This window comes from Camelus dromedarius, unplaced genomic scaffold (assembly GCF_036321535.1).
Source record: "Camelus dromedarius isolate mCamDro1 unplaced genomic scaffold, mCamDro1.pat HAP1_SCAFFOLD_185, whole genome shotgun sequence".
NCBI classification, from domain to species: Eukaryota; Metazoa; Chordata; class Mammalia; order Artiodactyla; family Camelidae; genus Camelus; species Camelus dromedarius.
In genome coordinates, this window is record NW_026989816.1 from 3663952 (window position 1) to 3688006 (window position 24055).

A 24055-nucleotide genomic window follows, 5' to 3' on the forward strand; every position below is an offset into this window, starting at 1 on the left:
GAGGACAATTAAAGCCCAGAGTGGTAATCTTGTGAGCTGATGCCACCACACCCTGGAGGGAAGGGGTTTTAATCTGCACATAAATAGAGATACAATGTCCATTTAGGAAAAAGGGTCCATACCAGATGTAGAAGACTCTTCCTTTATATCTATATAGTCAGAGACAGAGATGTAAAGTGGCAGCAGAGGTCACAGTGACACAGGGCCCTGGGCCAAGGAGTGTGAACACCTCTGCAAGCTGGGAAAGGTAGGAAGACGAATCCCTCCCTAGAGCCTCGGTGTGGAACGTAGCCTTGGCCACACGTTGGTTTAAGCCCACTGACAATGACTTTGCACTTCTGCACAAAAGAACAGTGAGATGATGAATGTGTATTGCTTTAAGCCACTGAGTCTGTGGTCCTTTGTTAGAACAGCAAAAGGAAAGAAACTCAGGAACCAACATGAACATGAACCCCAAGCTGCCTGCTGTGCTGGCAAGAAGTTCTTTGTCTCTGAACCTGGGGGAGTCTCCTGTCTTCTGGCAGCATCCACAAACTACCTCATGCTAACTTGAGAGCTTGCAGAGGGTTCAATCTTAACCCTGCACAGTTCTTGATATTTAGTTAATAAAAATGATGGTGTCATCATGGGTATTTTTCCATCTTTTAAATACCCTTCAGTCTTCTAATAAAGCTACCTCTAATTGAGAGACAGTGTAAATAGTTTTCAAACTTCATAATAAATAACTGTGGTTTTATTTGGTTACTTAAATTATGAGTAATAATATTCACATTAGTAAAAGTTATTAAAATCAACATTGTTTAATGAAAATATCATTTCTTTTTGCATGAACATGTATGAACTACAATAAATATTCCATGCTTTGTTCTACGATTTACTGTTAGAGCCTTAAAGAATAATATTTTCCTCAAAAGATATTATGGCAAAGGGATTTCTTTTGGTGGAACAGTTCCTACATCAAATCTGGTGCATGGCTCAGGCCACTGGGAACCTAGAGATGATAGATATTAGGAGGCATTATAAACACAAAATGATTTTTAAAGGAATTAAACAACTGGATGTGTGAAAACAAAGAATCTGAGAATATTCTAGTGAAATAAATGTATTTTTCAGCTTAAGCAAGACACTGGGTGAATAAATCTAAAATGAAAAAACCACCCAGAGATCAGCAGTGAGTCATGCATGCAGTGTGACTGATCAAAACCAAGTTGTTTCCAAACCAGTGTGCAGGCTTGATGCCTTCATGAATCAAGTCTGTGTGGCACCAGGCCATCTCGAATACATGTTGATGAGGTATTTATAAGCCCTTCACCATCCCAGCACAAAGCCCACACATGAGCCACAAGACCATCACCTACACATCTGCAAAAGACACAGCATGGTGAATAGCACTTTTCTTGTTCAGTAGCCGGTGGCAGGGCACTGTGAGCAGACAGAGATACAGGGACACAGAGACACAGAGGCACTTCCCCTCACTCAGCTGATAACCTTCCGTGCATTCCTGGGGACAGGATTGTCATAAAATGCACCATGGATTGATCCTCCTCCTAGGAAAGGAACGGTAGGTCTGTCCTCAGGTTGGAGCAAGGGTGGCCGGAGGATCTCAGAAGAGCTGTTTCAGCACAACCAATAGAAATGTCTGCCACCGTGACCAGGAGAGACAGGTCTCCTGCCATTCCGGTAGGCACTTGGGCTCCTGACAAAAGCTGGGCTCAGTAAAGGCTTGAGTAGAAGGCACAGACCTGAGGGATGCCCCAGCAAGAGACAGGAGGTAGGGCCTGGTTTATGCTGCTCTGGGTGTATCCCAGCCTCATCCGAATACGAAATCAGAAATTTGCAAAACAGCAGAGCTGGGATGGATCATCTACTCCAGACTCCTCACATTACAGTTTAAAGGGTGGCAGCCCTGGGAGGCAAAGCAACGTGCTAAAGGCAGAGCGTGGAAGTGGCGGTGCCAGATGAAAAGCACCATGGCAACCCCGTTCAAGGCCGCTGACACTGAGGACGGGGCCAAGGTTTCCAACGAGGAGAATGAGACAGTGTAAATACTTTGTTCCCCCCAAAACCCCAAATGTTTACTAAGGCACAAAAACTCACCTTAACTAGCTCTCTTCTGAGGGGGCTCTCTTCTGTCTCCGTCTTTCTGTCTGTCTCCATTTCTCTCTCTCAGACACAAACACATACAATTTTGTGAAAGGGGACTTCCTGCCATACAAAGACAGACTTCACATCTTCAGAGAAACACTTGACAAAGCACATTTCCAATTCAAGTCTTTGTGTGAGGTCTGGGCAACTGGCTTATTTTCTAGAACAATCGGTGGTTCCAAAATCAGGAGATCATCTTCCCCAAAGGAAGAGTTCTGGTCCGTGTTGATGAAGCTGGGGGTGTCACATTTCATGAGCCCGTTAGGCTCCTTCTCTGGCCACCTGCTGCATCTGATGGCTTCCTGGAGCCGAACATCACTGTCAAGGGCTATGGTTGGGATACCAGCTTTGGCCTTGTCCATGCGGTCCACTTCATTGACGTAGCAGTGAAAGAGGGACCTAGATTCGTCATTGTGCTGCCAGAGAACCCCTTGGGCACCAGCGGTCTTCCAAAGTCCGACACAAAGCTGTTCAGTCTGAATCTCTTCTCGGGAGACTCCGCATTGCAATAAAGAAAACCAAAATAAAAGATCGCCCACACTCTAGCTCGGTGACCTGAAGACTTATAGTTTTTGATATCTGCTGAGAGCAAATCCCTGCACAGAGCATGCTGACAAGCACTGGAAGTGAGAGACATCACTTTCGAACACATACAATTACACCCAAGGCAAAAGTCTCGTGAGGGCCCTTGGACCATCCTGAAAAAACATCGCTCCCTGAGAATCCTCAATACTGGTGCATCGCACACCAGTGTTTCTCAGTGGGACACTCAGATCATCTTCATCAGAATTAGTTAAAGTGCTTCTTAAAATGCAGAATTCTGGGGTGCACACCCTCAGAGTCTCCAGAATTAGGGACCGGCAGTCTGTATTTTCATAGCCACCAAGATCACTAAACATGCTCAGATTTAGCACCGCGGGTCTACATCGGGTCACCTGAGCATCGACAATGCTGTCTCATGGGGTGGGGGGGGTGCCATATGTGTCAGTGTGCTGTCCTACCCACGTGTCTCCCCTGATTCTCAGAACTGACAGTGCAGTCCCATTGGGCAAGAAATACCACCATTTCACAATGCATACGCAGGGCGCCTGACTGACAGATACAATCAGTGCTAGGAAAGGGGACAAAACTCAGGTTCCTCATCGCTTGTTTCACTTACTGTGGGACAAATGATCAATTCAAGGGTAATAAATCAGTGTATGAGTGAATAACATGACTCTCGTTAGTCCCACGAGTGCCTGGAAGAGCGAGCCTGGGCACACTGAGAATCATAACAGCCCATCTACTTAATTGTCATCCTCCCCAGATTTATGTAAAGGTTACTTCCACCCAGGCAGTGACCCCTGAAGGGCAAGAATGATGTCTGAACACACTCTCAAATCCAGAACAGAACCTGACAACAATTAGGCTCTGGGGTCTGTGTTTAGCGAGTGTGGAATCTCAGTGATGCCAGCTCTTAGACCTTGCCTTCCCATCCCACCCCTCACGATATGGCCCTTATGACCAGCTCTCCCGGGGCTGGGGCCACGGAACCCATTTACAGGACTGGAAGAATCTGATCATATAAACCATCCCCCAGATTATCATCAAGAGTCACCTGCATTTCAGGGATCAGTAATCCCAGAAGCTTTGCAGTTCAGGCAGGTGAGGGATTTTTATATCAGCTCTGTCTTCTACTGTGACTGCCTGGGTGACATCAGACAAGGAATTCTCAAAAGCCTGAGCTTTTCCTTTCAGGAATAATCTAAATAACAAATCTCGTTGACCACTCAACAAGTGTGATGTGAAGATCAATGATTTACACAGGAGTACAACATTCACTAGGTCATGGATTTAGAATCAGAGAAAAATCACTTGAGAAAGATTGACAGAATGTAGCTTTAATGCAAATTTAAGTATTCTTACCTTTCAGTAAATCATCTTCTTCCCCAACTTAACACTTCACCCAAGTTTAAAAGATGTTTGAGAACAGGGATGAGTGTGCCAGCAATCTGGGACCCAATAACCTAAAATGTCACCTAGGAAAAAGAGGGGAGTAACACATTTTTAAAAAGCATGGTGAGGATGGCGGGGCCATCCCCCAACTCCAGACTAAGAAGCTCTAAGCAATACATTTCCTGCCTGCCTGGGGCATCAGCTGATGTGAAAACCCACCCAGAAACCTCACTGTCCAGCAGCTCCTCCGTAACACAGGCTACACTTTCTCAGAATTAAGAATTGGGGCCAGTAACCACTTTGCTGAAGAATAAAGACAAAGAAGAAGAAGAGCGTTCTGCCCCTCCCCAGGGGAGAGCCCAGACCTTGGGCTGCATGCACTGAGCCTACCTCCCAGGAGAAGGATAAACTGGAGAAGGGCGTCCTGCGAAACTGGGACAGCAAATGTTGAGATGGGAACAAATTGACCGGCTGGCCAGGGACAGCCCCCTCCGTCGCTGCCTTGGCGGCTGCCTCCGCCCCCTCAGCACATCCTGCCCACTTCCGGTGGTTAAGCTGTCAGGGAAACAGTGCTTTGCGACCTGGGGCAACAGAGGCTGCCCCCAGGCCAAGCTGCGGGGGAAATGGGATCTAAACCACCAGCTCCCAAGCGGCAAGCTCCATACCCCCGCCAACAACCCGCCGCCCCCGCAGCCTACAGCACCCCCGGGGCAATATGTCCTGGAGAAGGGTGACCCAGGAATGAGGGGCAGCAGATGCCACCCCCACGTCAGGCCTCCAGAGAGATGGGAGCTTATCCTCCAGCCCGCCAGGGGCAGACCCCCCTCCTCTCCAACCCTTGATGACACCGCGCCCACCTCCCAGGAGCAACCTGACCGGGTGTGGGGTTTCAGGCTAATCTTGGGCGGGAGAGGCCGTCCCCAGGCCAGGTCAGGGGAGAGGAGAAGAAGTGGCCCCATTAGGCGGGGCAGCCGGCCATCGCAGCTGCCTCTGCCCCTCGACAGCATCGCGCCCGCCTCCCAGGAGCAAGCTGACCTGGAGACGGGCATCCGGCTTCTTGGGCAGCAGAGTACGCCCCCAGGTTTGGCCGTGGGGAAGAGGAGAGCAAATTGACAGGCTCCGCGCTGCAGGTCCTCTACGCCTGCCGTCGCCTCCCCCACACTTTAAAGGCACTTCCCAGGGGGCCCCTCCCCCAGCAGGCTAAATGGGACAGGTGTGTCTGGTGATCTGAGGCAGGAGAGGCCACTCCCACACCAGGCCATCGGGGAGACGGGAGCCAATACACCAGCTCCCCAAGGCAGCCCCCTACTCCCCCAGCAGCCACCGCTCCTGCCCCCTGACCTCACGGTGGCCGCCTCTAGGGAGCAGGCTGACCTGGAGATGGACGTCCGGCGAACTAGGGACAACAGGGACCGCCCCCAGGGCAAACCACGGGGAGAAATGGGAGCAAATGGACCGGCTCCATGGGAAAACCTGCCGCTGCTGCCACCACCCCCAACGTAACACGCCCGCCTCCTGGGGCCAGGCTGACTAGGATACACGTGTCTCTTAACCCAGGGCAAGAGACACCGCCCCCAGGACAAGCCGCGGGGAAGATGGGAGCAAATGTGCCCGCTCCCCCGCTGCAGGCCCCCGACCCCCGCCACCCGTGCACCCTGACTACCCTGCCTCCCGCCCCCAGCAGGCAAAGTGGGAAAGGGTTGTCCCAGGACCTGGCGCAGCAGAGGCCGCCTGCAGGCCACGCGGCACAGACATGGGAGCTAATCCTCAAGCTCCCCCGGGGCAGCCTCCCTATCCCCGCAGCCACCACCATCCCAGCCCCCTGACTGCACCGCACCCATCTCCCAGGAGCAAGCTCACCTGGAGTCGGACCTCAGGCAAATCTCTGGCGGCAGAGGTCGCCCCCAGGCCAGGCCGCGGGGGAGAGAAGAAATGGAGCAGCTCCCTGGAATGGACCCCAACCCACAGCCGCCGCCGCCGCCGCCGCCTCCCAGGACCAAGCTCACCTGGAGACCGGCGTCCCGCCTCTACGGCAGCAGAAGCCGCCCCTGGCTCCGCCGCGGGGGAGAGCGGAGCGAATTGACCGGCTTCCGTGCGGCAGCCCCCCTATCCCCGTGGGCCCTGCACCTTAACCACACCGCCTCCACTCCCCACTCAGCTTGCTGAGTGGGACAGGTGTGTGCAGCGACCTGGGGCAGCAGAGGCCGCTCCCAGGCCCGGCAGCCGGGAGAAGGCAGCTATTCCATCAGTTCGCCAGGGGCAGCCCCGCTCCGCCCCCTTGCCGCTGCCACCGCCCACTGACCTAACCGCCCCACCACCCAGGAGCAAGCTTACCTGGAGTCCAACATCTGGCGAATCTCCGGCGGCCAACACCCCCCCAGGCCAGGCTGCAGGGAAGAGAAGAAATCGACCGGCTTGCCCGGGCAGCCTCCCACCCACCGCCGCCGCCGCCGCCGCCGCCGCCCCCTCCGCCACCCCAGACCATTGCACTAATCTCCCGGGGTCAGGCTGACTGCGAGGATGTGCACTTGCCTTCTGACCCTGGCCACGTGCCGGAGCACCTTCCTGCACCCCTACACTCCCTGTACCTCTGCACCCCTGCCACTCTCTGCCCTTCCGCACTGCCTGCACCCCCGCATCCCCTGAACTGCCTGCACCCTCCACAGCCCCTGCACCCCTGCCACCATTTACACCTTTGCACTGCGTACACTCCTGCACCCCTGCTTGTCCCACACACCACCTCTTGGGCCTGTGGCAGTCTCTGCTGTTAGACCAATGCACAGGAACTCACATCTTTGCCAGTATATGATGCATCAGTGGACGTCTGGGGTTGGCTGCAGGAAGGTACATGTTCCCGGTCACTAGCCTGGGCCACTAGGGTGATCTCTGTGAGGTCACCCAGGACGGGCTCAGAGATGCTGTTCTCTGGGAAGAGAGGAGTTGAAACCGGTCTTGAGGGCAGAGCTGTTCTCACCAGGTCATCCACGCTTCATGTTTTACACAGGGTTTCGGAGAAGTGAAATTGATCCGGCCAAGTAAGACCGGCCTGCTGTGCGCCCACCTCAGTCCTGGGCTCTGAGGCAGACCGACTGGCTCCCACCATCAGGACACAGTTTGGGCATCTGAATGGTCCCTTGGAGGCATCCTATCACTTCTCAGGAAGAAGTCTGGCTGCTTCCACCCTATGGCCCTCTCTCCCACTGTGCTGGCCTCAGGAAGGTTCCTTATTTGGGGAAGAATGCAGCCCACCCCCTACCCCACCGCTCACCTTTCTCTAACCCAGGCTGGTGCTTTCTCTGCCCTTCAGAGTCTGGAAAGCCATTTCTCTTCAGGTATGTCCCTTCTGAGATGGACTTGCTTCCACTCAATTCTAGGCGAGGATGCACCATGGAATGCACTGGGTAAGAGAACCAAAATAAATAGTTTCTTCTGTGAGGTTTTCTGTTTATCTACTGGGGCTGGGCTGTGTGTAGTTTGCTACAGCTATTCGTGCGAGAGGCTAAAGCCACCCGTGAGTCCTTGTTTCCATCTCCCCGCTGTCTTTGGGTTTTCCCTAGACACTCCTGAGACATTTACTTCTTTTAATTTTATTCCTGTTATAACACAGGGGCCCTACTGAAATGGAGGTAAGGTGTTGGGGGAGTGGGACAGAGCAGGGCATTTGTAGTCCTGTGATTAGTTCTCATTGAGCCTGTGCCCTGAGCTGTGACCTCCACAAGTGTGTCTCTTTCCCCCACCCCAATTTGGGTGACACAGAAGGTATTTCCCTTCCCCCAGGTAGGTTAGGCTCTGGTAAAATAATTTCTCATTAAAAAAAAAAACAAAACACAACCACCCACAATGGAAGAGAATGTTCTGGGTGTATTTCAATAGAGCTATTTTTTCCTTTCCTGGCAGGAACCATGAGGAGTTTTCCTATGATCTTCACTCTGAGAACAGGAAACGGTCCTGGAAGTAAAATGCATGAAAAAGAGCAGGGGGCCCCTCTGACTGGCCCCCTGGAGTTGTCACACTCGGACTTCCCCACGCTGAGCCTCCAGCTGGCCTCAGGGACCTGTTAAATCTGCCTGCCCCCGGGGTTCTTACAAAAGCGGGTTCTGCCCTGGGAGCTGTGACTCTCCAAGCCTGCCCGGCTGCCTCTCTGTGTTGGGAGCAGCTTTCCCCCTCAGTTTTCTTGTGGATCTAAGAAGAGCAGTGGGTTTGCAGCTCCCTCAGCTCTGGTGTTGTTTTCAGGACAGAAGGAGCAACTTCTGAGCTCCACACGAGCTGGACCAGAGGCTGGAAGCCTCCCCTCCTCTGCCTCCATGCAGACAATCAGTGGCTGTGGTTCTGGCCGAGTTTCTGAAGATGTGGATTTAAACACACACATCCCAGCCCCCACAGGAGCACACAGTCCCATAAAACCCTACAACTTCCACTGGTAACTACGGAACTGATGAGGACACGGGTTTCGGGGCTGCAGAGGCCTGACTGCATGACTTTCTCCGTGGCCTATTAATGTGGTTGTTATGGGCCTTGTCTGAAGTGGCTTGCTTACCGCACCTGGTACATGGGAAATATAAAATAAGTACTAGAACCTCCACTTTTTCTCCCTCTTGGGCCTTCCAACCTAAAAAGTAATACGTGAACTCAGACGGCCTAGTCACCACAATGAGGTCCGACCAGCCCGGCTCTCCTGAGTGATGGACACTGACTTGCGCATTAACTCGGAACAGTAGGGGAACCGCCTTCCTCTAACTGGGCATCTCCCCACACCAGGCACGCCCTCAGCTGAGAAGGGGCCAACTCCCCCATTGAGGTGTGTGCTGGTGGCTTCAGTGTGACCTGGCCCTGCCGGGACATGAACCTGCAGTGAGGTGGAGTGTCAGGAGGAGTGGGGTCCCTGCTGGGGCAGCAGGGGGCCCGGTAGCACCCTGCGCAGCCTGGTGCCTGAGGCTCCCCAACATCTCCTACGGCCCCCGGGTCGGCTCTGGTCTGGGCCACTCCATGCACCCTCCCAGTATCTTTTCATTAAGTCCCTTTTTTGCTTTTATCAGCCAGAGGTGGCTTCTGTTGCTTGTTCAGTGAAACAGTGCATCAGGAAACCAGACTATTTCTAAGATCAGTAAAATATGAACTTTGGTCAGCTCGCCGGGCAGACCGTGCAGCACAAATTCCCGCACAGGGCTGTGCAAATGCCTTACGTGAAGGGTCCTCATCATCTGTCTTCAGAGATACAGAAGCTCGTGGTTCAGGTAAAACCTCAGGGAGGGATTGAGGAATCCAAAGCTGGTTGGTTTCAAAGACTAACCGGTCAGAACAGACCCCTGAGCTGTGGTCAGAAGCCTGGCTCAATGTCACGCAGACTTAGCACCCTAATGTCCAGTGGGGCCGGTGCTGTTTCCTTTACAGGCTCTCGTTGGGGAGTCACTGTAGCCCCTTACACTCAGCAGGGAATCCAGCCCTCTTAGCCCCCACCCTGAGTGTTCCATGACACAAATCTCGGGAGTGTTTAATTTTCATCTTTGTTTAGGAGGATGAATGTGGGGCAAGAGGAGAGATAAATTCACACTTAGTGACACCAAGTCACAGCCAGTACCTCCTCCTCGGAGAGCTATGTGCTCCCACAGTGGTGGCTGGGGGGCTGGGCAGAGCCCCTCCTCTGGTCACAGAGGGACTCACTCCTCTGACTGCAACTGATGGGTTGGACAACCAATCCAGAGGGGACAGAGCATCTTTCCCGGGAATTTGGAACTGACACACAGAAATTAATTTCACTCATCTGGGGATTGGGAGGAGGGTGGGAATCAAATGAAACCAGAGCAGTAGAGAAAGTTACAAGTGAATGAGAGAGACAGAGAGACTGAACTTGTGAGAGTAAATAGTGTGAAGGAAGGATTACAATCAGGGCACAGAGGAATTCCAGCTCCTGGCAGTCTAGTGTGTCCCAGCCCATCAACAAACCTGCGGGATGGTTAACATCATTCCAGTTTTGCAGATTAGGAAACAGGCTGAAAGAGACGGGGGTTGGCTTTGGGTGCACAGTTAATTTAATTGCCATTGGACCCCTCACTTCCCACTGCCTGAAGGCACCATGATCCTCACAGGGACCCTGCAGTGCTGACAGCCTAGCACCCTGATCAAAGGGACCCTGCGGGAGTGGGAACCTCTCTGAGTTTGGAGAGTTCCCTGCACCGAGATTCCATGCATCAGCCGGCTCCCGCTCACCCCAGGTTAACGTCTCCCCAGCTGTGTAGTCCCCCGACCCGCTTCCCTCCCTGCCAGGCACCCCCGTTCTTACCACCGAGTGTACTGCAGGAATTCAGGCACAGGGATGCCCAAAGCAACACGAGCCCACCGGCTGTACAAACAGCAGACTCCCAGCCCCACCTGCGCTCCATGGGGATAGTAGGTGTCCTCACCTTTCATGTACCTAAGGCAATCTGTTTCTTCAGCTGGAGGCTATAGAGAAAAATAAAAGGTCCAAAACATTGTTCAGTGAGGAATTCCTCCAAGGACCTGACTTCAGAGTCTACAAACAGTTGTGCTGGCCGCTCTTACCCCCGGACATTGGGTGAGGTGGATTATTGATCAGCACAATCGCCGGGGGCCCAGCTCCTGGGCTTGGCTGCCCAGAGGGGGCTGGGGGAATGGGTAAGGCCAGGGCACTCAGGAAGAGCACAGAGGACCTGACATCTCGCCTCCGCAGTTGTAAACCCTTCCCCAAATCTCAAGGCATCGGACAGAGTGCAGCCACCACAATAATGAGATGTTCCCATCACTTCACTCACTCCTGTTGGTTCACTTACGTGCTGAGCATCCTCTGGGTCACAGGACATGACACACAGGATGGCCGATGGGACAGGCTTGGTACTTCCCCCTGGATCCTGTTCAATCTGATGGAAGAATGATCACTCATAAACGGTTTCTCAAAAGGATACATAGACAGGAGACAAACTGCAGAGTGAATCAAATTTTAAAATATAAATGAAGATCCCCCAGTCTCCCCGCCTAAGGTTAACAGCATAAAGAAAATAGATCTTGCCTTTGATCACCAAGGAAGTGGTCACCCTCTCTCAGGAGGAAAGGAGAGTTAATCTTTGAGCAGGACACAGAAGTGCTCCATCGAATTGGACCAGGACCTCTGCTTTCATTCAGCAAATCTGTATAAGCTCCTACTACTTATGGGAATCTAGTAACTATACCCATTCCCAAGGCTCTTGGGCTTTATTAGTCAACAAAATAGACACGACTCCCCATCACTGGGGGCTCAGAGTTTTAGCAGAGAAAACAGGCAACATGATGGGGGTAGCAAGAGCTTGGGGAAAAATAAGAGTGATATGAGCAAACTCAGGTGATGGTGGTGGGGTGGGAGGCAGGCAGGAGGGAATAAGGCAATCCTGGCAGATCTCAAGGAGTAATGAACTTGAAGCAGAATAGATCCGGAGGAAGAAGGAAGAGCCGGAGCCAGAGGCCCCCAGAGTGATGGGGAGAGTGTGGGCGGAGAGGCAGAGCAGGCCGGGTCCTCGAAGACTTTGGGACGACTTTGGCTCCTAATGGAATGGTGACCCTTTTAGTGAGTTTTGATGGGATGGGTGATGTCCAATTTATGCTTTTGTTTTGAGTTTTCTTGGGAGGAGGTTAATTTATTTATTTTAGTGAAGGTGCTGTAGTTTGAACCCAGGATCTCATACATGCTAAGCATGCACTGTATCACTGAGCTACACCCACCCCCTCAATGTATGCTTTTAAAGGCTCCCTCTGACTCTGTGTGGATGAGATTGTAGAAAAGCAAAGATGGAAGAAGTAGGCTAATTGGTGTCCAACAAGGGGTTGAAGGTGGCTCCTAGGAGGGTGGGGAACAGGGAGTATGTGGTTAATGATTTCAGAGTAGCCAGAATTTTCTAACAAGCTGGATTTGCTGTCTGTGTGTGTGTAAGAGAAAGAGAGAGAGAGAGAACATGGTTCCAACATCTGGACCTGGAAAATGGGATGGATGTCCTCTCCATCCACAGGGGATGGGACAAGATGGGGCTGAGCAGGTGGAAAGGGGCTGGAATCAGCTCAGTTCTTCAATGTCATGATTAAGGAGTCTATTAGATATTGCCACAGAAATGCCTAATAGGTAGAGGAGTCTGGGGTTTTTTTTCTTTCTTTTTAACATTAAAAAATATAATTTAAATGTATTAATTTTATTATGTGAATGGATTTGGAATTTTATTTCATGCCAAGGTATATGTTATAATAGCCAAATGGAAAATATATCAGAAAAGGGGAGAAATGAGGGCTTTCACATAAACTGACTGTCCATAACGTAGGTAAAATTTCAATGAAACAGTCTTCAGTGCAAAAACCTCATCTTGGTGTTACATAAAATTAAATGAAAAAGGACTATGTTGATGTATCATTATTTCATGTTACATAGTAGCCCCAAACAAACACACTGTTTAACTATGAGGCTTGTAGAAATACTATTCACTTTATTGACATAAATACAGAAATGCAGAAAGGTTCTAAGGTAGAATAAGCATCTTAGTGGAAATAATAGAGATCTGAGCATTTCACATGATATGTATGGACTGATTCAAAATTTGGAAAAGTAATTTACACAGTAGAACATATGTATGAATGTGAAAGCAAGATGAATGAAAGAAAAAGAATATGAGTATCAGGGAGAGAGTTCCAAATGGAAAAGGCCAATCAGGGAGTTTTGGACAAATCGAGAAATTGATGGCATGTCAATTTCCAAGTCTGGTTGCTTCCACCAAAAGTATAGCAGTGAGATAGAGGAGAGACCCAGGACCCAACTCCGAGGCACATTCGCAGTAAATATTTGGAAAAAAGAGGAGACGTTGGCAAAAGACCAGCCAGTGGATCGAAAGCAGAGCGATGGGCTGGAGGCCAAGTGAAGCAGGAACACGGGGGAGGAGAAATGGAAGAGCTGGGTCAAATGCTGCCAAAGGGCCACGCATGATGAAGACTAAAAACTGACCACTATATTTAGCAACGTGGGGTCACTGATGGCCTTGACAGAGCAGTTTCCATAGAGCGAGGGATCAGGGGGAAAGCCAGAGTGGGTGCCAAAGGGAATGGCTCAAGAGAATATGCAGACAGTGAGTTTAAACGACTCATTAAAGATTTGCTGCAAAGACATGGGGTGGCAATTGGTGGGGGCCAATTAGAGTCAAGGAGTGCTGTTTGTTTCTTTTAAGAGGATGGACTTTTATATACTGATAGGAGCCAACTAGCAGGAGAACAAAATAGATGAGGTAGTGACAGAGAGGATGGATGTGGGAGTGACAGCCCGGAGAAGATTGTATGGATGGGCCCCCTGGTGACTTTTGGATGATCTGGCTTTCGATGTCACCTGTAATAAGAGGTGGGGCAGCGAGAGTGAGGTCACAGACATCAGAAGGCGAGCGGATGTGCTGGGAGTTGCTGGTGAAAGTTCTCTTCTGTTGGCTTCAGTTTGCTTGGTCAAAGTAGAAAAGTAAACTTACCAGCTGAGGGACGAGAAGGAAGAGTTACTGGAGTCATGAGCAGAAGATACAAAAGAGCCTTCAGGGACAATGGGACAGTGAAAAGAGCAGAGGGAGACGGGGGGAGTGTGCTCCCAGAAAGTTACGTTTTATCTTTGAGGTCCCCAAGTGTTGGATGTGTGATTGCCCTTCCTGCTGTCTACGAAATAAAAATTGAGTATGGTTCAGGGAAAATGCTATTTCATTCTAAGAGGCTGCCTGTTTCTCAGGAACGGTCATCTTAAACTGCAAACACTACAAAAATGTTGAAAAGAAGAACTTGTGTACCCAATGACCCACTATTTTCTATAAATTTGGTTGCTATTTAGTTCCCCTATCAATACCACAGAACCGATACTGCCTAGGATGGAGATACATCGATGCTTAAATGGAAATGAAATCTGTATCTTTTTCCTAAACTCCATGGCTTCCTTAACATCCCATTCCCCTTGGAATTTAGGGGTGTCCGGTATAAGAAATAAGAAACAGTTTGAGAAAATCCCGGCTCAGAATTACACAGCACAACCTCAGCTCAGAAGTATACAGCCATAAAAATGTTTAGAAGCAAAACTCCATAACTACTCTTAAAGAATTTTGCAAACCTGGGCCTGCCCAGATGTTTCCAAACTGGAAAGGTACTCCAATCAGTTGACCGGTACGGGAACCAGAGGCTGGTCAGCCTTTTCTGTAAAAGCCAGAGAGTAAATATTTTCAGTTTTGCAGATCATTTTGTTGTAACCATGCAGGTCTGCAATAAGAAAGCGAAGAGCACTGGGAGACACGAAACAAATGGGCATGCCCACACCCTCCCTTCCACTCAGGGCAGCTTCTCTGTGGTGGGGAGCTTTGCCACAATGACTTGTTTCTTTGTTTCCATTGGTTTCTTTGTTTCCACCTTACTGCTCAAACTCAGAACTTCAAGTGAGCCTGGTCCTTCAGCATCCATGCAGAAAGAAGGCTGAGCGGGGGTGGGGATCCCACCTGACAGAGAAGAGAGATGGCTTGTCACCATGACATGAGACAATCACACCTTCCGGGGTGAAAGGGAACAAAGATAAGGGAGGGGCACAGCAGTGGGACCCCTGGGTCACCTGCCAGGCTTGCTCTCCCTCCACGGCCACCCTGGGGGCCTGGGTGGTGTTGGAACTCAGCTACAGTGATTAGGCTGAGGGGACTCAGGATAAAGGAACCTCCGTCTCCACACCGGGTTCCAAACGCAGCCTCTCTAAGTCTACCCTCTGAATTTCTGGAACTCAGCTGGAAGAATACATGATCAGGCCAGACCCAGAGCCCAAGCCAAACACGACAAGGGTCACGTGGGGTTGTAACCCGGTGCTCAGCGGTCGGGGTCTCCTTGCAAATCTGCAGAAATCCCTGTTCTGCCTCATTCCTGGGAGAAACCCCACATCTCTTCCTGCTCTGTCTGTTCTTCTCTTGAGGCTATTGTCCTGGAGGGATGCAGAGTCCTTGAACCTGGCCCTCCAAACGTACATAAGCAGCCTGTTCAATAAAACAAATTATGCACTTTTTCACATTTGCCAGTTTTTTGATTCCAGAAAGGCTAGGGGACTCTTTCTCACTGTCTCCTGTGCCCCCACCACTTGGTGGCCCTCTCCTCATGGAAACACGATTTCCCACAACTGCACCCTGCCTCCCAGCTTGTCAGAGGGGAGTGACCCACAAAGACACAGGTGTTTGTGAGGATCCTGTCCCCCAGCAGAAAGCCTACTCCTGGAGCCACGGACAGGGATCTGGCCTCCTGAGCCGCTCAGCTCTATTTGAAAGCCTAAACTGGGGACCCCGAACATTGCTGACTGACTTTCTGAGTCACCTGGGCTGGAAGGGCCTGATTTTTCTTTCCAAGAATGGATGTAGCACAGCCTCCATTTTCAGGGCTGACATTCATGACGTATCTAGTTCCCCCAAATGCACCCCAGGAAGGAAAGGCCCTTCCATCCCACTGGTTAGAAACCCAGCCCAGGGGAGTTCCGAAGCACTGCATTGCTGTCAGGTCCAGCATCCCTGCAGAGTGGCCCCTGCCCCTGAATGAGCCCCTTCCCTGGGCTTTCCCTGCCTCGACATGACCACACCCCAGGTGGTGCTGGGGAAGGCAGGGAGTGCAGTGAGGGGAGGGGGGAAGCAGAGCCCCTTGCTCTGGAGTGAGGAGACCACAGAGAAAGGCACACACCACCCCGACCCTATACCCCAAACTCTTAGCCCCGCCAACACAGGGGCCGCTCTGCGCCCTCTCACCGTGGCTCTCCTGTGAGACTGCACCCAACCCGACATCTGGTACCCAAGCCCTACCTCCCCTCTTATGACAGATCCCGTCTTCTTGGAAACTGCCTAGCAGCGCGTATTCAAGGCCGGCAGCGGGCCTGGCGGATCTGCACTTCAGGTGCCCTACCTGGCCAGCCGTGCGTGCCTGGGCTCAGTCCTCTATCTTGCCCACCGGTAGCCTGGGTCCACGTCCGGTGCAAGCGGAGGCCACGGAGCCCAGGCTGATCCCCACACACGGACAGGTGAGGGTGCCCCCGCCCCGCTGCCCCGCTGCCCCGCCCACTGGTGGCAGCAACGCCCCAGCCTCCGGCCGGCGCTACCTGCAGGTCAGGACTTCCGGGCGGCCCTGCCCTCCCCGGCCCCGCCCAGCTGTCCCATAAGCCTCCCCCCACCCCCGTCCTGGCTGCGCCCTGGCTCCCATTGGCTCCGCAAGTTCTGCCCTCGCACAACTAGACTCGGGAGGACGCACGACGCAAGCGCTAGGGGAGGGCCCCGCGGAGTTGCCATGGTTACAGGCGCCACGCTCTGCGCGGGCCGGCGTGCGCTTCTGGGGCGGGTAGCGGGCTCCGGAAGTGTGCAGCTGCCCGGGACCATGGCGGTGCTTGCTGCTGGGGATGGCGGCTTGCTCGGCCGGGCGACTAGTTCTGGCCTGGTCAGTCGGCGGCCGACATCCTGTCTGGGGCGGCGTCCCACAGACGGTAAACGTACGTCCGCGCCGTCGGCGGGGCCGGCGGACATGAACCGGGGTGGGATCGGGGTTGGGGCGGTGGCCGGGGAGGGCTGTGGTGCCGGGGAGCGTGTTGGGGCGGGGCGGGGCAGGGCTTGGGCACAGCCTCAAGCTTTCCTCCCCCTCAGGCAATGGGGCTGGGGCCGCGAGTCTGGGTCGCCCTTGGTGGCCGCGGCCTCCCAGAACCCCCCGGGAAGGGCAGGCGGAGGACCCATCTTAGATGAAGCGGGGCCTTACCCGGGTTTTGAAGAGCCCCAGAATCAGATGTTGGAATGGGGTGGCTTATCAGCCTTGTTTATCTGCAGGGAAATTTCAGTTCCATCCAGATGTTGGTTCCTTCAGTCAACCTCAGGAAAAAGACACAAGGGTCAGTGCCGATAAGCAGTTATCTAGGGCTTGACTCAAAATAAACTATGCGGGGTGTAGGGATGGTAGATGGGACCCTCCCTCTTGAAGTTAGCAGTCTTCTGGGATTAGAGGCCCCAGTTGAGGATTACATCCTCATCTGCAGTAATGGAGCTTGTGAGAAACACACAGAGAAGGGAGGGGTGTTTTGGCGGTAACTCATTACAGAATCCAGGACCCTTGCCTGGCTCTTGTGTAGAAGAGTCTCGCCTTGGATAGGGCAACAGTTATCAAAGTGTATCCAAGGCCCCTGAGGTGCAAGACCATTTTCATAGAAACGCCGGGATGTCACCTGCCTTTTGCACACTCTTGCTCTCCCGAGTTCCTGCGGGGTTTTCCAGGGAAAACCTGGCCTGCGATATCACAAAACAGGGAATGCAGAGGCAGATAGGAGAATTCAGCTCTCACCAGTCCAAAAGAGATTTGCAGAAATTAAAATCACTGCTATTCTTCTCACTAATGATTTTTCTTTTGAAAAATAGAAATATATTTTGTTTAAGAGTATTAATGGTAACATACAGTAGATTGTTAATATTTTTAAGTGAATTCATACACTTTCTCTAACTTCTTATTTAACTTCTAACACAGGAAATAGTGATAGATTAAACTCACATAAATAGCAGCCTTTTGGAGTTCTCAGTAATTGTTAAGAGTGTATAGGGTTCTGTAGAACAAGAAGTTTGAGAGCCCCTGGAGAACGGGTGCTCAGATGCTAGTCGGGTGCTTAGTGGTGTTAGACGGATGCCAAGATGTCTTCCGCAACTGCTCCCGGACTTGAAGTAATTGGCCACATGGAGATGGGTGGGCAGTGCCTCCACTTTACAAACCAGAAGCTGCTGAATGTGTCTGGAGTCTAGGCCATGGGCTGTGCAGGGATTCCCGTTGTATCTGTTCTATCTAAGCCGGGATTCCTGTGCAGAGGCCTGGCCCTGAAGACCCGCTCTCCTTTGCTCCCAGCCAGGTACCTTCTGTGTGACTTCAACCCTCCAGAGGGCTTCAACCTCCTTAGGAACGTCTGCATCCACATTGCCTTCCTCCTGAAGACCCTGCTGAAGATGGAGGAGCCGGTACTGGTGCTATTCCCTTGGGGCCACCTCTACCACTGGCAGAGCCCCGATCCCTGGTCCGACTCCTTTGACCTCCCAAGTCTCAACAGAAACATCCCTGACATTGAGTACGAGCAGTTCGTTGCAGGTGAGGTGGTGGTCATTTAACTGGGGCCAGGTGGTCTTTGTTCTGGTTCCGATCTGAACATCGGGCCATCTTACTTTGGGCTTGTCGGTCTGCTTAGGGGCCCTGCTCATGTTTCCTACACTGCAGGTGAATTTGGTTTTTCCATAGTTTTTTCGGGAAGTCAATTTGAAGTGTATGAGCTCTATGTCCCCTCCCCTCTGAAAACCCTGGCCTCCTGGTGAGATGCAGCGGTGACAAGGAGGCCACTGCCACAGAGGCCCTTGTCCCAGAAAGAGTCGCTCGCTGTGCAGTCAGGGCTGTTCTTACCTGTAGGAAAACACGATGTGTGTGTAGCATGGGCCACGTGCTGGAGAAGATATGTAACTGCCCATCCAGTATAATTTGGTCCTGCTCAAGCTACCCATTTTAAATTTTGTAAGAGGGAAGAGTTCAAGATTTTCTTTGAATAAAGGTATTTAGAGCTTATCAATTTTTTTTAAATTGAAATGTGTTTGATTTACAATGTTTTGTTAGTTTCAGTTATACAGCTGTTTTGTTAGTTTCAGGTATGCAGCATAGTGATTCAGTTGTACATATACATAGTCTATTCTTTTTCAGGTTCTTTTCCATTATAGGTTGCAAGATACTGAATATTCTTCCCTGTGTTCTACAGTGAATCCTTGTCGTTTGTCTGTTTTACATATAGTAATTTGTATCTGTTAATCCCAAACTCCTAAGTTTGTTTTATAAGTCTGTGAGTCTGTTTTTTGTTTTATAGATAAGTCCATTTGTATCATTATTTTAAAAATTCCACATATAAATGATATCATATGATACTTGTCTTTGTCTAACTTATTTCACTTAGTGAGATAATCTCCAGTTCCATCCATGTTGCTGTAAATGGCCTTATTTCCTTCTTTGTTATGACTGAGTAATATTCTGTTATATCTAAATACCGCATCTTTATCCAGTCATCTGTCAGTGAATGTTTAGGTTGCTTCTATGTCTTGGCCATTGTAAACAGTGCTCCTGTGAAAATTGGGGTGCAGATATCTTTTGGAATGAAGGTTCCCTCTGGTTATATGCCCAGGAGTGGGATTGCTGGATTAGGTGATAAGCCTTTTTTTTTTTTTTTTTTTTTTGTCTTTTGAGGAATCTCCATACTGTTTTCCACAGTGGCTGCAACAAACTACATTCCCACCAACAATGTAGGAGGGTTTCCTTTCCTCCACAGCCTCTCCGGCATTTATGGTTTGTGGACTTTTGAATGATGGCCATTCTGACTGGTGTGAGATGATAACATTGTAGTTTTGAGTTGCATTTCTCTGATAATTGAACGATATTAAGCATTTTTTATATGCCTATTGGCCATCTGTGTGTCTTCATTGGAGAATTGCTTGTTTAGTTGTTCTGCCCATTTTTGGATTTGGTTGTTTATTTTTTTCTTATTAAGTTGTATGGACTATTTATATAGTCTAGAAATTAAGCCATGGTCAGTCTCATCTTTTGCAAATATTTTCTCCCATTCCATAGGTTGTCTTTTAGTTTTACTTATGGTTTCTATTGCTGTGCAAAAGTTTATAAGTTTAATTAGGTCTCATTTATTTATTTTGGCTTTTATTTCTGTTGCTTGGGTTACTTAGATTGCCCTACGAAAACATTGCTGAGATGTATGTCAAATAATGTTTTGCCTATGTTTTCTTGTGAGAAGTTTATAGTGTCGTGTGTAATATTTAAGTCTTTAAGCCATTTTGAGTTTGTTTCTTTTTGGTTTTTTTGCGACTCTAATGTATGCTTTTGATTTGTGGTTACCTTATTCTTCAAATATATCAGCCCATTACTATATCTATTTCCTTTAGACTGATAATCACGTAGGCTCCAACACATCCTAAGAATAACGAAGAAAAAAAAGAAAGAAAAAAATCTACATTTTCTTGCTCCCCTCTCCCATTCCCAACTCTTTTTATTTTGATGTCCTTTTTCATTTTTACATCTTTATGTTTATTCTCTTGCAACTCGTTATTGCATTTCCAACTATGGTTTTCCTGTTTCTATAGCATCCTGCTTCCTTTCTGTTTAGAATAGAACTTTTTAATGTCTCTGTTAGGTTCAATATTGCTGAGTTATCTCACCTCCCCCTCCCACCTTCCCCCCAGGCCTCTGAATCCTCAGTCCAGGGAAGCTAAACCATTCTAGCCTTCATCGGTTCTGGGAAAGCAATCTTCAGAGTGGGAAAAGACATTGAAAAATAATATTCTGTGAGTTGCATTCTACCCTTGCCCAGAGATGAGAAACATCTGAAGGTGGAGGAAAACAGTTGGAGGTGGGGAACACAAAGTCTTTTCTCCTTTTGCTACTGAAGAAATGATTGCTTTTGTAATTAGTGATGATGCCCTTTAAATTGGTGAGATCGAGATTCCACAGCTTCAGCGCCTGTGAATAACCAGCTGGGAGAAAGCTCTCTAGGGCCCCTGCAGTGGGAAAGGCAGCCCCTCTGAGTACCTGTTGTTCTGTATTCTTCCTGCCTCCACACGGGTTCCCTAGGCACCGTGCAGGACGATGCAGTTACCCAAGGTGGAGGACGGGGAGACCCCTGCTGTGTGGCGAGCCACAGAAGCCCACACTTGAAGGACAAAATGTAGAGTAGTGGGGCGGTCATAGGAACAGGGGATGGTTGAGACCCAGGATGGTGTCCTGGAGTCCAGCAGCCAAGGCTGGTGGGGCAGATGGGGCCCTGGGGCATGGGCAGTCCTTGAGGGATCTGAAGCAAAGATAGGAACCAAGAGACTGGATTCGTGTGGGGGTACGGCACCCCTTGGAGGCTGCGGGGCAGCTCAGTGGGCCCAGGGGGAGCAGGCACTTCCCCAAAGCTGGGTTGACAGGTCACAACCAACTCACTGGGGACCGAGAGGCACTGAGTCATTTTTAACTTTTTGTCCCTCTTCCTGGAAAAGAAACTGCTGCCTGTTAAATAGCCTGTGTCGTTAGTGAGAATTAAAGACATGAAGCAAGATTGCCTCAAAAGTCATCCATTGTGTAGTTGTTAATAAGGGTCAAATGAAAACTTGAATAGATGAAATGAAGCATTCATCAGAGGATTTGAAACTCCTTTAAAATAAAAATTCTTGCTGCCTTTGTTCTTCATTTCAGGGTTCACTTGGTGATAATAATCATAACCAAAGCAACAGCAAACCCTTACAGAACTCTGTCCTGCTGTTCCAGGAACGCTGTGTTCATGACAACCCAATGAGTTGGCACCACTATGCGTTCCACTTTAAAGGTAAGGACATTCATTAGTCACACGGCTAATAAATGGCAGAGCTGGGACTTGAACCCGAGCTCTCTGGACCCAGAGACCCCTCTCAGCCCCTTCACTGCAGCTCATCACTTGGCATGCCCGACACAGGCCAGCATTTACGAGCAGCGTGACCTTGGCCAAGGCTGCTTCACTGCTTGGTCTCTGATTCCTCATCTGTAGAATGGGGGTGTGGGCAGTGAACTCTGTGAGCTCAGTGGTCACTTCCTCCAGCTCTGCAATTCTACTGCTTTGAGTTAGTATAGTAAGTATCCGAGCCCCTACATGGCCCACACATGGGCTGGCGCTTTGCTAGGCCCTGGGTTACGGAGCAAAGTAAGATCCGCCTGCTCCTCCGAGGAGCCTGTGTCCCTCCACGGCAAACAGCTGCGAGGCCCAGGCTCCCTCGCTGGCGGTCGGGGGCTGGGCAGGAAAGTCTGATAAGAGAAGATGGAGGCAGAGCCCCTCCGGGAACAGTGGTGGCCACACAGCTCTCAGGAGCGAGAGCCTCTGTCCAGGCTGCTGAGAGGGGGATCCTCATGAGGCCAGTAGTCCCCCCAACCTAAGCCCTCAGGACAAAGATCCAGCCATCCCTGCAGTGTCACCATAGAGCCAGTCCATCCTCATCACTGTGCCTCTGTGCTCCTTTGTCCTGGGGCCTCTCTTCCCCCTACACCCAGAAGACTCTTCTCCCTCTCTTCTCTGAGTGCCCCCTCACTTCACCCGTGGTCCCTGCTTCCTGGGCCACCATCACTGGAGTTGACGCTTTGCACCTTAACAACCCCCGTTTGATCAGGAGCCTGGGTTGGCCTCCTTGTGCTCACTTTCCACCTTCAGATGATTGCTCCTCCCCTCGTGGGAGCACATGGAAAACCCAGATCCTTTCCTAGCAGTGCCTGCCACCCTGGCCTCCCTGCTCATCTGCCTCAGTCAGGAGCACCTGGACCACCAGCTCTGTATTGCCTCGCCTCCTACCATCAAGACGTCAAAGTTCATTCTCCTTCCACCACCCAGTATGGTCATTGTAGGGTCTTCTTCTCTGTCAGCCTGAGCCAGCCACCCCCCATTCACCCTACCCCCGGGCTCATACCCGGGCGTGTCTCCACCCAAGGTCCAGCCTCTCTCCTTTAAGTGCCCACCTCTAGCCGTCCAGCTTCTTCTCCACCAGCCTCCCTGGCCCTCCTTCACCCTCACTGGGGCATCATGCGCTGACTCCTCTGCTTTCCTGCCTGTCCACGTTCCTCTTACTTCCACTTCCCCACCTTCCAGCTCTGCATCCACAGTCAGCACTCTCTTTATGACAGACAAAACCCCCTTGAGCCTTGACCTTTTCAGTTCCTCACCAGGCCGACTTCCATCTCGGTTCACCCAGCTCTACTTGTTCTGAGCCTGCAGGCAGCAGGCTCTCCCAGCACAGATTTCCAAGACTACAAATCAATGCCCACCATGTTGCCGCTGCCAGGCAATCCTCCAGGATTTCTCTAGTGAGCACATTTCCCCACTTATCACTCAGTGGTGTCAACATTCTCTGCTCTCTGCACACCTCTAACCTTCCCTCTGTCTCTTCCCTGACTCCCAGCAGATGGCCTTGCCTCCTGCTTCAGAGAGAATGACATGTCACTGGAAAGGAACTCGCTCACCTGCAGCAAACCTGCTCACCTCACCTTTTATCTGTCCCTCTCCCACCTGGACTCTAGCTGTAGTTGTTCTTAATTCAGTGAGTTTAGTTGACATATATATACACAGTTAAAAGCATAGCACACTATCGGCTACCTTCTAGGGGTTACTTTTTCAATTTAACATGGAGTGTGTGATTCATCCACTTCATTGCATGTACCTGCAGTTCATTTGTTTTAACTGATCTTAAATGTTGTGTGTGTGAAAGTAACACAAGGCAAGGGTAAGCCAGGATTCAGGATGCTGGTTACTTCCTGTGAGAAAAGGCCAAGAGCAGGATAGGGAAAGAGGACACAGTATGTCACTGTCAATATTCCTGTTATGATGCTGGGTGATAGGTTCATAACTGTGTCTTATAATATTAATTTTAATACATAAATACCTCTGACAGGCACCTAAGATGAGAATGTGTCATGAACCAAGACATACAATGGGTAATATTACATAATTATTGTTATGTAATCTTGTTATATTATATATTAATCATAATCTTACATTATTTGTTATGGGTTATATATTATATAGATGCATGAATTATATATTATGTGTATAAACACCTACATATGTATTATATACTATCTGCTAAAAAATAAACAGAAGATAATATGCTAGTATATCTTCTATTATGTATTATTTAATAAATAATAACATACTCTATCCTGTTATATGACATGGAACATAATCTTTAATAAAATAAGAAATCTGTCAATATATATCGGTAATTAATAAAATTAAAAAAAACAGCCCGCAGCTTTTAACGCCGACACCGCTCCAGCTGTCACTGTGATTTCTCTTCCCTTTCATGGCCGAGGCCCTCACAGTGCTGTCCGTTCCCCCTTTCATCTCCTTATCCTGAACCTTCCTCCTCCTCCCATCCCATGCTGCCTTCTGCCCCGTGGCCCCTCTAGTCACCAGCGGCCT

General features: G+C 50.2%; 2 protein-coding genes across 35 annotated transcripts in view; one reads left to right on the top strand and one right to left on the bottom strand.

The window, feature by feature from the left end:
* The window catches only part of LOC135320848 (uncharacterized), a 59595-nt gene extending 43429 nt beyond the window's left edge, over positions 1-16166 (bottom strand). For 7 of the 29 annotated variants that reach the window (XM_064483935.1, XM_064483934.1, XM_064483932.1 and 4 more), the window contains exons 1-11: positions 15985-16166; positions 13427-14558; positions 10869-10955; positions 10361-10521; positions 10024-10070; positions 7349-7477; positions 6872-7005; positions 6415-6467; positions 4471-4635; positions 4051-4163; positions 2098-2641 (exon numbers count right to left, since the gene is read on the bottom strand). In XM_064483935.1, coding sequence (XP_064340005.1) covers positions 4160-4163; positions 4471-4635; positions 6415-6467; positions 6872-7005; positions 7349-7477; positions 10024-10070; positions 10361-10521; positions 10869-10955; positions 13427-13468 — 822 coding nt within the window. In that variant the 5' untranslated portion in view covers positions 13469-14558; positions 15985-16166 and the 3' untranslated portion in view covers positions 2098-2641; positions 4051-4159. Of the gene's footprint in view, positions 1-715; positions 1613-1979; positions 1999-2097; positions 2642-4050; positions 4164-4470; positions 4636-5421; positions 6129-6414; positions 6468-6871; positions 7006-7348; positions 7478-10023; positions 10071-10360; positions 10522-10868; positions 10956-11104; positions 11726-13426; positions 14559-15884 lie in introns of those variants that run through there. The other 22 variants (XM_064483941.1, XM_064483940.1, XM_064483936.1 and 19 more) reach the window with 22 other exon arrangements.
* Positions 16167-16325: 159 nt separating this feature from the next.
* Positions 16326-23847, top strand: LOC135320840 (GDP-fucose protein O-fucosyltransferase 2-like). 6 transcript variants are annotated; one of them, XM_064483898.1, is made up of 5 exons: positions 16347-16561; positions 17947-18183; positions 20319-20420; positions 21313-21442; positions 23040-23847. In XM_064483898.1, the coding sequence occupies exons 1-3, from the start codon at positions 16363-16365 to the stop codon at positions 20324-20326; spliced, it is 444 nt and encodes a 147-aa protein (XP_064339968.1). In that variant the 5' UTR covers positions 16347-16362; the 3' UTR covers positions 20327-20420; positions 21313-21442; positions 23040-23847. The 6 variants fall into 6 exon arrangements, with proteins under 6 accessions (XP_064339966.1, XP_064339964.1, XP_064339963.1 ...); XM_064483897.1 differs by having other exon boundaries at positions 16348-16561; positions 20319-20485; XM_064483894.1 differs by lacking the exon at positions 20319-20420 and having other exon boundaries at positions 16342-16561; positions 21385-21442.
* The last annotated feature ends 208 nt before the right edge of the window (positions 23848-24055 follow it).